The sequence below is a fragment of the Babylonia areolata genome, chromosome 11 (genome assembly GCF_041734735.1).
Source record: "Babylonia areolata isolate BAREFJ2019XMU chromosome 11, ASM4173473v1, whole genome shotgun sequence".
Taxonomy (NCBI): Eukaryota; Metazoa; Mollusca; class Gastropoda; order Neogastropoda; family Buccinidae; genus Babylonia; species Babylonia areolata.
The window spans coordinates 31,204,998-31,221,348 of NC_134886.1; the positions used below are offsets into that span (position 1 = coordinate 31,204,998).

Genomic DNA, 16,351 nt, shown 5'->3' on the forward strand with positions numbered 1-16,351 from the left:
CATAATTAAAACTAGGGGAAAAGCTTAGAAATCAACCAAACGTGGTTTGGGTGTGTGTTGTTTTTTTTAAATACTTTATCCAAAAACGTCTCTTTTCCATCATGAAACATGACACAGTAAAGACACCAACTGTTATTACTACTCTTTTTAATTGCTGGGTAATAACTTGAAAAATTATCAGAAATGAATAAGGGCTCACACATGTGTCCCTATATCATGCATATGCTTAACATTAGCACTGTTGCTACTATATCAGCTGAGTCCAAATCAGTGTTGAAAAATTGAAAACACTGATCCCAAAGAATCTGATGATTTTTTTTTTCTTCCGAACTGGAAAGGAAAATTAGGCATAAGTACAGTCACATTCATGCACACAAACCGAAGACATGCCTCTGACTGACCATTCCATCAATTTTTTTGCCAGAGAATTAACTAGAATATAATTATATGTAATACTAATACACAAAATAACTGGTTAAGAGGTTACTGAGTCCATGTAAGATGTAAGAGAATCTGTAGTTACAGGACTAAGTCTGACACTCACCAGAATTTTCTCCCCCTCTGCAAGATGGTGTCTGGACACTAGTTACTAATCATTCGGACGAGATGATAAACTGAGGTCCTGTCTGCAGCATGTGCTTTGTGCACATAAAAGAACCCACAGCAACAAAAGGGTTGTCCCTGGCAGAATTGTGGAGAAAAACTGATTCTGATAGTAAAACAAATAAACTTGCATGCAGAAAAAAGAGGAGAAGCGCTGTAAAGTGGAAAACATTTTCCCTTTGGACAGCAGCCTGAATTTCACACAGAGAAATCTGTTGTGACAAAAAAGGTAATGTAATCCAATACAATACAAATGATATAAAATAACAGGAACACAAAACCAACAGGCACCTCTTGTCTTAGGCACACAAAAAAAACAACAACCAGGAAAACCTAGTAAGAGCGCCTAATCAGGAAGTCCTGAAAAAAAAATTAATATTCAAGGCTTTCAATAAATATATCTGTAGGTAAATGGACCAGCAGATTTTTGTGATTTTTTTTTTTTTTTTTTTTTTAACTTTAGAAGGTAATGACAGAAAGATAAGGAAAAAGTCAGAGACAAAGAAAGTGTAAGAAAAGAGGAAAATTCTGACGCGTGATTTCCAGGTGGGGATTCGATGTATACTGAAAGAGCCCCCAGAAGGGCATCCCAACAGGGACACTGCATGTGTTTCAAGCAGTACAAGTCACACAAGACATTCCTGAAGAGGGTCCTAGAATCAACTGCATCTAAAACCCTTGGAATGCAGGGTGCAATTTTTCTGTGTTTGGTTCAGAAGAGAACGTCTGTGTTTACTCTGATGTTGAGACCCTCTACAATTATAACATGAGGTCCCACAACCTAAAAAAAAGAATTTAACTCATTCTACTCCAGGTACGAGTTCACTCACACCATAATTACTTCCCCTGTGTACCAGGTTTCAGTATTTTTGTACCAACACACTATTCTAATTTAGTTTATTCTTGCTTGGTACAGTTGATATACTAAGATTAATCATTTACAGATTATAGATACATGAAACGATGCTTTATTCAGTCACTCACATCAACAACTGTCCATCAACTTCCCACGTTTTAGTGAACCACCCTAATTTTTACTGTAATGGTCTCATGAAGTGCTGGTCCAGGGGAGTAGTAGTAGGCATGTAGTTGTGGGGTAAAATGAGCTATGTTAAGGTTCTGAAACTCCGGAGAGAAAATATGCTTGGAATCCTGTAGACAATTTTTTTAAATATTTTTTTTGCATGAAAAAAAAGTTCTTAAACATAAAAATGGATGTTTGTTTGTTCCTGTCAATAGACATTGATCAGTCCACACCTTTGAAACTGAAACTCTTGTTCATGATAATAATAATAATTATAATAATAATTAGTATTCGTATAGTGCTGAATCTTGTGCAGAGACCAATCAAAGCATGTTCACACCAGTCATTCACAAGCATGCACAACTGTTATACTCTTGTTCATGACCAAAAGTGAAGCAGGAAGCCTTGAATAACTGCTGCGCTGAAAAACACAACAAAATATAGCTTGCCTTCCATTAACATTTTACTTGTTTCAGATTCAACATATAGAATGCACAATCATACACAGCCTTCTTCCACCCCTTCTATGCTTCTCCCCCCCCCCCTTCTCCATAACCACACACACATACACACACAAGACACAAAAACCCACTGACAATCACACACAAATGTGACACACACAACCAGGCAAAATGTTACATGACTGAATAAGAAGCTCTTCTTTTCTTGCATTCATAGCGTTTTTTCTTCATTTTTTTCATATCCTTGAGCTCTTTACAACTTTTCAAATGGCTATAACTAAGAATGAGTGAAAACTATTTTTTTTAAAATCTTTAATAAAAAAACAGGCACCATCATTTTTCATCCAAAACAACTCTCTTAAAATACCTGCAGATTCTCCACTCAAAACAGAAAACAACAGCAGAACCAGCCAGTATTTTCCATTCTTACACATCAACAAACCATGGTCCACATTTTACACCTACTCATGTTCGTCCAACGTGAAGTTGAAGCGAAACTCTTCATTGGACGGCTTTATCACAAAATAATTCTGATGAACCCCTGTACCACTGGAAGCCTGGGCTTCAGCATCTGGTCCACATTCACTGCTGTCAAAATCGAACTTAAAGTTGCCCTCTGACGAAGCACTGTCCCCTGCTGGGTTACATTCCGTTGGACACACCGCTTGAGCGTCGGTCCGTGTCTCTGTCTTGTTGACGGACAGCTGGTTCAGGCTGTCAGCGGCGGAAGAGACGGACTTCTCGGACACTTCGTGTGCTGCCTGGGCTCCTGCAGCGCGCCGAAAGAACTTGGAGTCGGTGGGCGGTTCTGCCACGGCCACCAGCTTGGACTTCTTCATGGCTGGGAACACAGGCACAGCGTGGTTGTATTGTGTGGTGTTGTACTGTGCTGTGCTGTGCTGTACTGTATTGTGTTGTACTGTGCTGTATTGTACTATATTGTATTGTATTGTGTATTGTACTGTATCATGTTGTATTTTACTGTATAGTGTTGTACTGTGCTGTATTGTGTTGTATTGTACTACACTGTATTGTACTGTATTGTAGATTGTACTGGGTTATGTTGCATTGTACTGTGTTGGGTTGTACTATACTGTATTGTATTGTACTGTATTGCATATTGTACTGTATTATGTTGTATTGTTCTGTATTGGGTTGCACTGTACTGTGTTGTGTTGTACTGTTCTGTGCTGTATTGTACTATATTCGGCTCACTCGGCTTATATCACAGATTGGCATAAGTTTTACATTTGGGCCAACAGCAAAGTGAGAGCTTTATTATCAATGGTTTCTCCAGTCAATAGGAAATCATTTACAGCTTAGTCTTTTGTGAAGGACTATGACTTTCAAACTAGGAGGCAAAATTGCACTGGCTCTTAGTGCTGCAGCCTTGTGGGCTAGTTGGTCTTTGGGAACCATCCAAACGCCGACTGTCCTAAAACCCTCTTGGCCGAGAGAGTGGCGATGTAACTTGGGCAAGACACTCTCCACTATAATCAAATTCTAGCCCAAGTAGTCGGAACAGCAGTTGCCTCCTCTGCTGTTCTGATGGTCATAGTCAGACACACATATATATATATATATGTTGCACTGTGTTGTGTTGTATTCTTGTATATCAGTGTATTGTATTTCATTGTGTTGTACTGAACTATACTGTATTGTATTGAATTACATATTGTACTGTATTGTGTTGTGTTGTGCTGTGCTGTATTATGTTGTGCTGTACTGTACTGTACTTTACTATATTGTATTACTCTTTGTCACAACAGATTTATCGGTGTGAAATTCAGCCTGCTCTCCCCAGGGAGAGTGTTTTGCTACAGTGCAGTATCACCCCTACCGACCTTTTTCTTGTCTGAAAGAGTATTTGTTTTCCTGTCGTAGTGGACATTTCTGCAGGATATTGCCAGAATATTTTTTTTTCCTAAAATTACGTTTATCTAACATACTCACCATGACCCACTAGTCCAGACTCTGGCAGGGAGTCCGATTCCTGTCCTGTGCAAACTACTATCCGCCTATGTGGAGAAAACTAAAGTAGCTACGGCCGATAACCTCCCGGAAGTAGGTTACCTCCCCTCTGTATCCCTGACTAGCTTACCATGTTGTCGTGGGTTCATTTATATGCACTATGTGCTTGTTTACAACCCATGGGACCTCGATCTGAATAAACAGTTTCCAGACCACCACTCAAGGTCTAATGGAGGGAGAGAAGATACTAGTGAGTGTGGGATCTGATCCTGCACCCTCAGATTCTCTCCCTTCACAGACCAATGCATTATCACTATGTCATCATTCTTTCATATGTTGACACATCTGACCAGGAAATGTGCAACAACAACAACAAAAAAGAAAAAAAGGAAAAAAAAGGATGCACGCTCCTGTACTTTCCTCTATTTTTGTTTCCTGAACAAGAATACAAACACCAGAACTTTTATCCACTTTACTTTTGTCCAGTCCAGAATATAAATGCACCAATTATTTTATCAACTTACTGCAGTATAATCTGAAAGAAATGCAAGCTATGTCTGGTTTTCTTCAACTGTGTAATACATGAGAAACCCACCTTTTATTACTTTTAAAAAATGAATAAAAAGTGAAATGCCCAATGCATGTCCAAAACAACAGTCATACTAGGAAGCAGTGGAAGAACAGGGAGTTGTGCACACGTCTTTAGTTTACTATCGCTATAATTTAAATCCTGAGCTTCCCTCACACTTAACTGTAAACACACATGCACATGCTTAATTGGCGAAAACATCATACACATAAACATTTATGTGTGCACGCACACACACACACACAGAGGCATACATACACACACATATACATTTGTTTAATATCACCCTCAGTGAAAGGATATACAATCAATTAACAGCACATACGCTAAACTCACCTGCTAAACTCTTCTTTTCCATGGCCTTCATTTTTGCCCTGTAGTCTCCAAACATGTTGCGCATCGCCTGGCGCTTCTTTATCACTGGCGCTTTGCTGCTCTTCAAAATCCTATGAACCTTGGCTGCTTCTTGTGCTGCAAGCGTAAATGTGAAAAGTATGTGATTAATAAACACAGGACAATAATTCTTATTTCATGGTTGTGAACTATCCACCAAGATGATTATGACCGGAACTTCGAAGGTATGCCTGCCATTGTGTGAGTGTAGCATTAGCAATGCACAATTGATTAGACTGTGCATCAATAGAGTGACTCTCTGAAGGTACTCTGGAAACACCTAGAAATATCATAAAAGACACTCGTCTACCAGTATAGTGTGAAGTGAAGGTCTGGGTTCGATTTCCGCTCTAGCCCTTTCTCCCAAGTCTGAGTGAAATATCAAACTGTGCGTCTGGTCATTCGGATGAGATGATGAACCTAGGTCCTGTGTGCAGCATGTACTTAGCGCCCTGATAAAGAACCCATGGCAACGTAAGTGCTGTCCTCTGGCAAAATTCTGTTGAACTAGAAGAAATCGATTCTGATAGGTGCACAATATTCATTCACTCAAGGCCTGACTAAGCGCGTTGGGTTATGCTAATGGTCTGGCATCTGGTCAGATGTGGTGTAACATAATGGATGTGTCTGAACGCAGTGACACCTCCTTGAAAAACAGAAACTGAAAACTAGAAAAGTCCCTGGGACCTGCAAGATTTCTAACAAATCAGAAAACCAGATGACACAGTTACAAATGCTCATTGTAACCTTTCTCTTTACACACACTCACAGTGTCTATATCATAATAAAATTATATACATATATATATATATATATATATGAAGGATATTGATACAGATATATATATATATTATGCACACACATACACACACACACAGTGACATGTGCATGCCTGAACATCAGTTTCAGTTTCACTTTCAAGGTGTTAAAGCATATGCATTGATCTATATATATATATGTGTGTGTGGAGTGATGGCCTAGAGGTAACGCGTCCACCTAGGAAGCGAGAGAATCTGAGTGCGCTGGTTCGAATCACAGCTCAGCCACCGATATTTTCTCCCCCTCCACTAGACCTTGAGTGGTGGAAATTTTTTTTTTTTAAATGGGTGGCGCTGTAGTGTAGTGACGGGCTCTCCCTGGTAAGAGCAGCCCGAATTTCAGAGAAATCTGTTGTGATAAAAAGCAATACAAATACAAATATATATATATATATATAATCTACACATCTGCTGTTTCAAAAACAAAACAAAAAACAAAACAAAAACTACAACAGAAAATAGTTGTGACCTGGTCGACTGTAAGGATCCATGCCAGCCAGTTTCTCCTCCACTCTGGCCAGACACCAGTCTACTTCCATCTGCATTTGTTCGTCTTCCATCTGTGACAAAACACCAAACAGGAGATTATTCAAACTTTTCACAAGAAATATTATGTTCCCATGAATCCAAAGTCTGAAATGACACTGTCATGCATAATTTTTTTTTCTCCTTTTTTCATATTAATTTCAATATCATTTTAGTTTATATCAAATTTATGGTGATTGCATTCCTCTAGCACATCTACTTTCTTGAGTTTCTTCTGCCTAAGACAGTTTGACCCCACCCAAACTGAATTACACCTGTACTTTGATTATTGATAGTAAATGATACCGAGTTCATGATTCTGTGTGTATGTCTTCAAATCTTCAAATTGGAAGGTCAGCCATCATTACTATTAATGACCTGTGGCCTATGGCAAAACAGAAAGGTGAGGAGGCAGAATGGACAGGCCTGAGGCTGAGTGCCACCCCGAGAGAGACTAGGAACAGAGAGAAGTGGAGAGAACTGATTCAAAATTCTGTCCACAGTCCATAGATCAGCTGAATTTGACAAGCACCAAGGCACATGCATGTCGCACAGGTCTGTCTACCCAGTGTTTTTTTTCCTGAAAACAACTCGAAATGTCTTTGTCTCTATGGCGCAGCGGTCAGCAATAGTACTGAACAGCAGCTTGGGCTGTTTTAATTCCAGTCAGATAGTTTGGGGACCTTGAGGTATGCTTGTAGTTTCAATTACATGTGTGTATATTCCTACAGGTCCCTGAATTTTGGGCGCTTCTTTTTCTTCTTCGTTCATGTGCTGCAACTCCCACGTTCACTCGTACGTACGTAGACGAGTGGGCTTTGACGTGTATGACCGTTTTTACTCCACCATGTAGGGAGCCATACTCCGCATTCAAGGTTTTTAGGGCACTAAAATAGGACTTTACCTTACTTCATTGGCCACGGTTTGATTTATTATTTTTCTATCAGTTTCAGTTTCAGTAGTGACTATCACTAGTATCAGTCAGTGTAACTGGAGATTGTCAGTCCATGTGTACCAAGGGAGAGAAAAAAAAAATACCGGGAAAGTCAATCTATTGTGATAGAGTGCCTTTCGTAATTCAGCACCAAGAGCCAGCAGAATGTGTACTGATAATTTAAATTAACATCACAGTCGAAACCTTAGCATTAAGCGAAACTGAAGAGATCAACACTAATGGAAGTCATTTTACTTAAAACAGCACTTGCCACTTTCCCACCTTCTGTCAGCGTGCAACAGCTTCCGGGGTCATGTGAACCGAAATGGCCAACCTGGGTTTAAAAAGAAAATACTTTGCTTTCAGATATATTTCAGTGCAGAAAAATACCACTTTTGCTTGTTTTTTGTTGAGAAAAAGAAATTTACGTGAAATAGAAGGTATGGGAATAAAGACACCTTGATATGCTTTGGACTATTTTTGTTTCTGCGTACTGATTTTGGTACCAGTGTTTAAAAAGGTTAAAAGGCCTAGCAGACGACACGGATTTGTATTTATCATTGTTTACATTTTTTATTTTGTCTGTAAACAACGACTGCAACATCATGTTACACGTGAATCAACGCTGGTATGTTGTTGTCTCGTTCGTCATTTATTAGATGGATTCCCCCGTCTCCTCGACAAAGGCGGCAGTACGTTGCAGGTCCTCCAGTCCTCCGTAGAGCTTCCGGGTCGCTGGGATCGGGTCGGGCCAGGTTTTCTCTCGGAGCGCTTGGTTCAGCGTGCAGGACTGCAGCAGATGTTCTGTTTTCTGGCTGCCTGTTCTGCAGGGGCACTGCTCTGTGTCGCCGATACGGAGTGGTGTTTCAGGCGGCTGTGGCCTGTCCTGAGCCTGAAAATGGCTACCCGCTCTCGACGAGTCAGCAGGTAGTACGGGTCTGCTCTGTTGTGGCATGGATGCTGCTGCTTCCACTTGTTCTGCAGATTGGCCTTGATGATGGTCCTGGATTCAGAGTAGTTGGTAGACCTGTCCATCTGCTCTTTCGTAGTGCCTTCCTTTGCCAGGGAGTCAGCAGTCTCGTTGCCAAGCACGTTGCAGTGGGAGGGAATCCACTGCAGGGTGACCGTGTGTGACTTGTGCAGAGGCCGAGGCGAGAGAGGAGGACAGATCGTTGAGTTCTGGATCTCTGTTGGACCAAAGGGCCTGCAAAATGGACAGGGCGTCGGTCAGGAAGACAACTTGACGTTGTGGCTGGCGTAGGGGCTGACCTCGATGTGGGCTGCTGCTGTTTTCAAGGCTTCTGCTTCGGCTCTGTAATTGGTGGAGTACAGGCCAGTAGCGAGGCAGATCTTTTCTTCTCTGCCTCCTGGATATTGAACATAGACTCCTGCCCTCCATTCCGAATGGCATCTGTCGCAGAGCCGTCAGTGTAGATATGAGTCCAGAACTCTTTGACCGGGAACTGGGTGTGGAGGTGTTCAAAGGTGAGGGACTTTCAGGGCCGCTTTGGGAATCTTTGGGACCAACACCAGGGATGCTGCACTGGATGAGGGGAGGGGTTCCCTCGCTCCAGGCAGGGACGGCAAGACCGACACCGGGGTATCACTTTGGGGGCATGGTCAGGGATATCCTGGTGTTGCCGTTCTAGGATCCTGCTCTGGTACATGAAACTCCCTCTCTTCAGCCGTCCTTTTGTTGGCTGGGACAGTCTGTCCTTCATGGGGTGGCCTTGCAACCTCTTGAACTTGGCAGCCTGGGTCAGGAGTTTGGCGTCTCTGCGTTCCTCAAGGGGGTGGAGCTCTGTGATGGTTTCAAGCTCCTGAATTGGCGTACACCTCATGGCCCCTGTGATGATACAGGTAGCTTGATTCTGAACCTTGCTGATCCGTTCAAAGTTGGACTTGGCCGTAGTGCCCCATGCAGTCACTAGTGCCATCGTCCAGCACTGGCCTGACTCTACCAGTGTACAGCCTCCTGAGGGTCGTGTTGTCTGCACCCCATGTTGTTCCTGCCAGCTTCTTCATGAGGGCAAGTCATACTTTTGATCTTGATTCTGCTTTCTCTGCTTGGTTCTTCCACGTCAAGCGTTTGTCAAAAGTAACTCCCAGATACGTGGGGTCGTTCTCAGCAAGCAGAGTTTGTCCATTGATGCGCAGGTTGGCCTTCTGTTCTTTGGGTGAGAGGCTGAAAACAGTGTAATTAATCTTTTTGGCATTAATTGTCACCAGCCACTGTTTTGTCCAGCTTTTGAGAACATTCAGCACCCGGCTGCTGTAGTCTGTAGTTGGCAGTTGTGTGGTGTTCTTCCGAGTACCATAGGACAAGATCGTCTGCATAGATGGCTCCCTGGACTTTGCGTGGCATATCTTTGACGATGTCGTTGATAAAGACGAGGAATAGTGTTGGTTGGGCTGAGGACACCTCCCTGAGGAACTCCTTCTCTCAGTGTCTTCTTTCGACTGTATGCTCCATTGACATGGACTCGGGCCTTCCTATTGTTCAGGGTACTGCGAGATCCACTGGTACATACAGCCAGTCACACCACTCTTCTGGAGCTTCCTCCGGAGGCCATCCTTCCAGACTTTGTCAGTCGTATGCCTTTTCCATGTCTGTCCACACCGTCAGTGTATGCTGTTTGTCCTGGAAGCCATCCTCGATCTTCTGGGCTATGTAGGTCACTTGGTCCTCAGTGGAATGATGTTGGCGGAAGCCTGCCTGCTCTGGAGTAATGATGTTTTTCTTCTCCAGGTGCCAAACTAGGCGCGAGTTGATCATACGCTCTAGGAGCTTGCCCACGCCGCTGGTGAGGCTGATGGGGCGATATCTATCAGCCCTGGCTGTGTCTTTGCCCTTCTTGTGGATGGGCACCATGTCAGCTTCTCGCCAGCTCTGTGGAACATGCCCCGTCTTCCAACTGTTGTTGAAGAGAGCAAGAAGTTTGGTCTTTGTTTTGGTGCCAAGGTGTTTTAGCATTTCGTTGGTGATTTTGTCAGGACCTGGAGATGTTTTGTCCTGCAAAGACTTTACAACTTCTTCAAACTCCTTCAGTTTGAAAGGCCTGTCCATATATTCAGGTCAGTTGGTCTTGGTCATCCTGATGATTCTTTATTTCATCATGGACTGGTTGTTTTCTGTCCTCTGACACAGTGATGTTGCTGATCTGCTCATAGCTGTCTATGAAGCAGTTTGCTGCATCTCTCCCTGTCACCATCTCCTGGTCTTTTTGAAGCACGACAGGCGCTGACCTTGTCTCTTCGTTGTTCATGGCTTTGGTGAGTTTCCAGAGTTTGTTGCCATCTCTGTCAAGGTTCAGCTTTACTGTTTTCTCCATCCAGCTTGTTCTTGCAGCTTGGATGTAGGCCTTTAACGCTGGTGTGAGTTGGGGCTTCTTTAAAAAAAAATATAATTCATCACCCATTAGTCGGTGTTGCGGCAAAGCAGCTCTGAGCGAAAGTTTGTCACATCATACTGCCCCCACCCCCATCACCCCATCTACTCCCACAGTACACAGTCAGCTTCTGAGACCATGTCGCCGCGCTTGCGTAACCTTCGCATGTTTTTGCCTTGCGACTCTTTGTAAGGCGCTCTCCGTGACACGGGCTGAACTAGTAATAAAAAAAATAAAAAAATAAAAATCTAATTATCTTTCCGCCCCCAATAGTGGTAAACTTTATATCAGTGTGATCAACATGGTTTATTCTATTTAATCGTAAAACGAACGGCAGTTTTGTTGCTCAGTCACATTTGGACCTGACGCAAATTTTAATCTATACATATTCCCTAGCCTAATATATTCACTGCAAACGATGAGCTTCGGTGGCTTGCTCGAATCGACCCAGTGTGATTGGGCTGGTTGTGATCTGCTAAATCATTTCATCTGGATTTGGCTCTCACACTCATCGATACAATTTTTATACATTTAACTTTTTGGCTCGCGCTTCTTCATTGCTTCAACTGTGGATTGTGGCCAAGATTTCGATTTCGACATGAGAGTTGTCTTCTCTTCTTGTTGCTTCGTCAGCCTCAACGCAAATCTTTGGTGTAAGTTTGTGTGTGTGTGTGTGTGTGTGTGTGTGTGTGTGTGATTTCATTCGTTAATTGGAATTTTAAAGTAGAATATTTGTATTGATCATTCCAGCTTTTGGGTAATGTTCAACTTTAGAATACTAAACTCAGGGGGGCTGTTTAGACGAAAAACAAAGGGTGTCTTAGGCTCACCTCGATGCGCTAAGTTGAATGGAACCCTCAGCTAAGCTGTACGACCACTACTTTCCCATGAAACTGCGACAATTTTATACACAGTAAGCTCAGCCGATCACAGCCAGAGCAACCACCTGCAAGCCATTTTGACTGCCGTTCACCCACGTGATCAGCAGTCAAAATGGCGTGCAGGTGGGGAACGAGTACTCAGCTTACTGTGTATTTGTCGCAGTTTCATGGGAAAGGAGTGGTCCTAGAGCTTAGCTGATGGTTCCATTCAACTCAGCGCATCGAGGTGAGCCTAAAACACCCTTTGTTTTTCGTCTAAACAGCCCCCCTGAGTTTAGTATTCTAAAGTTGAACATTACCCACACTGATAGTGATACCCATTCGTCCCATGACAGTAGCATCACAGCAACGTTTCTGTTAAAACGTATAATTAAATATGTTACTGGATAAATGTGTAGACGTGTAAATAACACTTCTCTCTTCGTCTGATTTCATAACTAAAAGACCAAAACAAAATGAACTGGTGACCTGACAACGATTCTTGTTTCTTCACTCATGCTCCCAAAGTATACGCCCTGACAAGCGCATTGGGTTTATCATATTATGCATTGGCGAGGCATCTACCGCCTTTCATTTTTTCAGCAGATGCTGTGTAGTGTACATTGATCAGTCTGCATGCTTTGACGCCTCCTTGAAAGTGAATGAAACTTACAAGAGGTTTTTATTACTATATTAGCAATATACATATAACCAGAACACAGGATGTTTATAGCTGGTTTTCATTTGCAGTCTGTTTGTTTTCCAGATATTTCGACAGCAATGGAATCCAGTAGCGACCTTACAAGCGTTTGTCAATCCCTGGACCAAGTGACATTGGAGTTTTTTGACACACTTGAATCCCTCTACCAGAGTCAGGCCCGATTAGAGGCTCTCATGCGCAGTGGGTTTCTCAGCATGTCACGGGCACGCTACTCCATGGGGGGGACTCGCAATGTTGGGGCGCTGCAGTTTGCCAAAAATGAAATGGAGATGGAAGCTGCTTCAGTTGTGGATGTGACTACAGGTGAAGATAAATGCAGTGATGATGCAGGTGATGGCCCTTCCTGGACCAGCATAGACATTAGTCTGGTACAGAAACAGACTGGTGCAACAAAGAACATAGACAACCAGAAAACCAAGCAATCTGACCACCTTCGTCAGCGTAAAGGTCAGAATGAGAAGGATCAAAAGAAAGTGGAAACTGTGGGCATGCAAAAAATTGCAGATGAGAACAAAGATGGTGCAATCTCCAGAGAGCCTCGCCGCTTACAAGATCCATTGACTCTGTTTGGTGTTTTGGTGTCTCCTCATTTACGACAGTGCCAGTCTTTCTTTAAACAGTCAGTTGAGATTGTTGTTGAAATTGCAAATCTCAAGAACAGATTGCAAGGGCTTCAGGCCAAGTTTCAGCAGCTCATGGCACAGAAGAAAACCCTTGTGGCAACATGATACTATTTGTGTGAAAAAAGATGTGTGATGGTGGAAAATGTCTTGATAAAGTAACTGTGCTGATCAAACAGCTTATAGAAAACAGTTGTATTCCCATGTTGCGTTTGTGATTCACATTGATCAGATTTATTTATGCCAATTTTCACAACTAAAAAAATAATATACACATAGTTCCTTCACACACACACACACACACACACACACAGAGAAACAGACACATGCACACCATTGTAACAGATGCACACTTGCCAGGTTTCTCCTGAGAATGAAGATGACAATGTAATGTGGCATCATCAGTGTACATGCATGTGGCTTCATTGCCCAAAGTCTGAAGCATACATATGGTAGCAGGTTATTGACTGACTTTTTTTTTTCTTTTTTTTTTTTGTTGTTGTTGTCTCTATCTGACTTCAGAGAGCATTGTCCTGGATGAATACCATTTTTCTGACATACAACTGCAGTAATCAGTTGTTTCGGTAAAGTGGAGGAGAATGCATGAACGAAACAGTGTGTTTGTGTGGATATTTGGATGTGTGTGTTAGTGTGTGTGTGCTTGCTTTTTTGTTGTTTTTGATGAAATGAACATGTTTTGGTGTTTTTTTTGTTGGTGGTGTTATTATGCTGACTTTTCATTATTACATAGACAAATCAAAGCGCTTTCGCACCAGTCATTCACACGCATGCATAACTCTGAAACTGGAGAAACTGAAGACAAGGAAGAGGCAGGGAAGGGAGGCTATTTTGGGAAGAGGTAGCTTTTAAGGCCAGACTTGAAAGAGGTGAGTGTGGAGACTTGACGAAGCGAAAGAGGAAGTTCATTCCAATTGCAAGGTCCAGAGACAGAGAAATAACAATTGTAGTGAGCAAGATGGAGTGGAGAGGTGAAGGCAGCCACAGAGATAGGAAGGGGCTGATTTGTGAACACATTTATGACATAGAGTGCTGATCTTGTACTTTATTTTGTGTAAGCCAGTGGAGATGTTGCAAAAGAGGAGTGATGTGCTCAGATCTGTTTTAATAAAATGTTGGCCTTTGAAATGATAATGTTATGTGGTTTTAGAGCTTCCAATAGCCTGTGACCAGCTCACCTGTTTTGAAGTGCATTGAGAAACAATTTAAAAATCTTTTCTTTGTTTATGTTGTTATAGTGTGCCAGCAGTGTCACCCCCCACCACCCACACTCTGTCCCCCTTCCCTCCCCATCCCTTCGCGCCCCCGCGAAGAGAGTTGTATTGTCCTGTCTCCCCAATCTCTTTGTGACGTAAACGGGTGAACTTGTCGTCATAGAATATGTCTAGACAAGTGGGTTGAATTGTAGCAAATCAGATCAATCTGTTGAATTAGATGAATTGGGATTAAGCAGTGAATCTGTCAGTCATTCACATAGCGTCACTAGGACAAGAAAAGATTGGTTATTTCAGTTCAACTAGTTGGGGAGTGTGTGTTGTAGCTTGCATTAGTATGCACAGTATGTTGTGGGAAGAGATAAGACCAGTCAGCACAGCCAGTTCTTAGCTGTCTCCCAGAAAAACTGTCTGACACAGGGTGACTGATTGATCAGTGGTGTGAGGAGCAAGGAAATCCCTGTTGGGCTGTGTGCTGCTTGTAGGTGCTGCTTGTAGATCCTGCTTGTAGGTGCTGCTTTAGGTGCAGGGTGAACTTTTTACTGTGTGCTGCTTGTAGGAAGTAGGCAGTGTGTGCTGCCTTAGTGTGTGTTGCTTTTGCTAAGTAGGGTGAACTGCTTAGTGTGTGTGCTGTATTGTAAAGTAAACACTCTATAAAAACCACTCCATGGGGCCCTGCTATTGATGTGAGGAGAGAGTGAGTGAGTGCATCATTAGTTGATCCTATATCCCCCTGTCTGCTCGCCTCTCTCTTGGAATAGAAACCAACCCCTCTCTCAAACAGTTTTTACAATGTATTTTCAGATTAAAAAAAAAAGTTCATTTGAAATATATATATATATGTATGTGTGTGTTTTAAGAACTCTAAAGTCTTTGAAAATTTATATATGGGTGATTATTTGCAATGAGATGCAAAGAATTGGAGGAACTGTGAAATGGAAGTGAAGCCCACAGTGTAAAGGATATTATTATTGTCATAAGCTTTGATTTGATTTGATTACATACTAGTTACTACACAAATACTGAACCTCATTTGGTGGCAGTCAACTTTTGTTGTGAACTTTCTTTTTTTGTCATGTATGATTTGATTAATTTGTATCGATACATAAGTAAATAAAACATGTTTGCATTGTGAATCATTATCTGGTTGATTTGTCAGTGCAAAAGAATGTTTCTGTCATTTTACATGTTGCCTGTTTTCTTCTGGATTAATTTGCGGTGTTTTCAAAGTGTGTTTGTTTCTGTGTTGCCCGTGTGTGTGTATATATATATATATCTGTCCATCTATCTATCTCTCTCTCTCTCTATATATATATATATATGTGTGTATATATATATATATATATATATATATATATGTTTTCCATAAATACATACAAGGCTTTTTGACTAACCGTTCAAAAGTTTTAAAATATTTGGATGACACATGGCATATATAACAATATTTGGATGACACATATATATATATGCCATGTGTCATCCAAATATTTTTATATATGCCATGTGTCATCCAAATATTTTTATATATGCTATGTGTCATCCAAATATTTTTATATATGCTATGTGTCATCCAAATATTTTTAAACTTTTGAACAGTTAGTCACAGAGCCTTATATTTATTTATTGAAAACATAGATTACTAGGAAAAAACAAGACGTAATGAAGGTAAAGAAAGCCTGTCAAAGCGAAAACTTAACTTTATATATATATATATATATATATATATATATATATATATATATATATATATATATGTACACACACACACACACACACATATATATATATATATATATATATATATACACACACACATATATATATATAAGTATTTCTGTGAGTACGCATGTACATTAATATTTGCAAATATATGATGATCTGGGGAGTGTAGTCATGTGTGAAGGAAGAGGAAGTTTAAAGTGTAGAAGTTTTCTGATTAAAAAAGAAAAAGCAAGAGCAGCTGGTTATTTAGTAATGCCAGCTCAAGTTTGTCATCAGTATGTTGGGTAATGATTCCCAGCGAGAAACTTTTCACTTCATACGAAATGTAATTGATTGATGTGTTCTATATAAGCCCTTGAAATGAACATTTTGTTTATTCAATAATTTTTTTTTTCTTATCCTTGTCCTTCTCTGTCTCTGTCTCTCTCTGTGTCTCTGTCTGTCTGTCTGTCTCTCTCCACCCTCACCCCACTGATCTCACCCCCACCC

General features: G+C 41.4%; 2 protein-coding genes across 3 annotated transcripts; one reads left to right on the plus strand and one right to left on the minus strand.

Annotated features, from left to right (window-relative positions):
- Window positions 1-67: 67 nt before the first annotated feature.
- LOC143287657 (uncharacterized) lies at window positions 68-7,444 on the minus strand. The gene is made up of 4 exons (XM_076595808.1): window positions 7,423-7,444; window positions 6,329-6,419; window positions 4,985-5,119; window positions 68-2,929 (listed from the first exon to the last, which is right to left on the minus strand). The coding sequence occupies exons 2-4, from the start codon at window positions 6,417-6,419 to the stop codon at window positions 2,550-2,552; spliced, it is 606 nt and encodes a 201-aa protein (XP_076451923.1). The 5' UTR covers window positions 7,423-7,444; the 3' UTR covers window positions 68-2,549.
- A 408-nt stretch (window positions 7,445-7,852) lies between these two features.
- On the plus strand, window positions 7,853-15,276 carry LOC143287656 (vacuolar ATPase assembly protein VMA22-like). Of its 2 annotated transcripts, XM_076595806.1 has the most exons (3): window positions 7,853-7,946; window positions 10,824-11,360; window positions 12,334-15,276. In XM_076595806.1, the coding sequence occupies exons 2-3, from the start codon at window positions 11,306-11,308 to the stop codon at window positions 13,014-13,016; spliced, it is 738 nt and encodes a 245-aa protein (XP_076451921.1). In that variant the 5' UTR covers window positions 7,853-7,946; window positions 10,824-11,305; the 3' UTR covers window positions 13,017-15,276. The 2 variants fall into 2 exon arrangements, with proteins under 2 accessions (XP_076451921.1, XP_076451922.1); XM_076595807.1 differs by lacking the exons at window positions 7,853-7,946; window positions 10,824-11,360 and adding an exon at window positions 11,550-11,814.
- Window positions 15,277-16,351: the final 1,075 nt, after the last annotated feature.

Coding starts and splice junctions, on each gene's coding strand:
- LOC143287656 (XM_076595806.1), top strand. CDS start 11,306: ATGAGAGTTGTCTTCTCTTCTTGTTGCTTCGTCAGCCTCAACGCAAAT. Junction 11,361..12,333: donor CCTCAACGCAAATCTTTGGT/GTAAGTTTGTGT, acceptor TTTGTTTTCCAG/ATATTTCGACAGCAATGGAA.
- LOC143287657 (XM_076595808.1), bottom strand. CDS start 6,419: ATGGAAGACGAACAAATGCAGATGGAAGTAGACTGGTGTCTGGCCAGA. Junction 5,120..6,328: donor GGATCCTTACAGTCGACCAG/GTCACAACTATT, acceptor TTACGCTTGCAG/CACAAGAAGCAGCCAAGGTT. Junction 2,930..4,984: donor GGAAAAGAAGAGTTTAGCAG/GTGAGTTTAGCG, acceptor CTGTGTTCCCAG/CCATGAAGAAGTCCAAGCTG.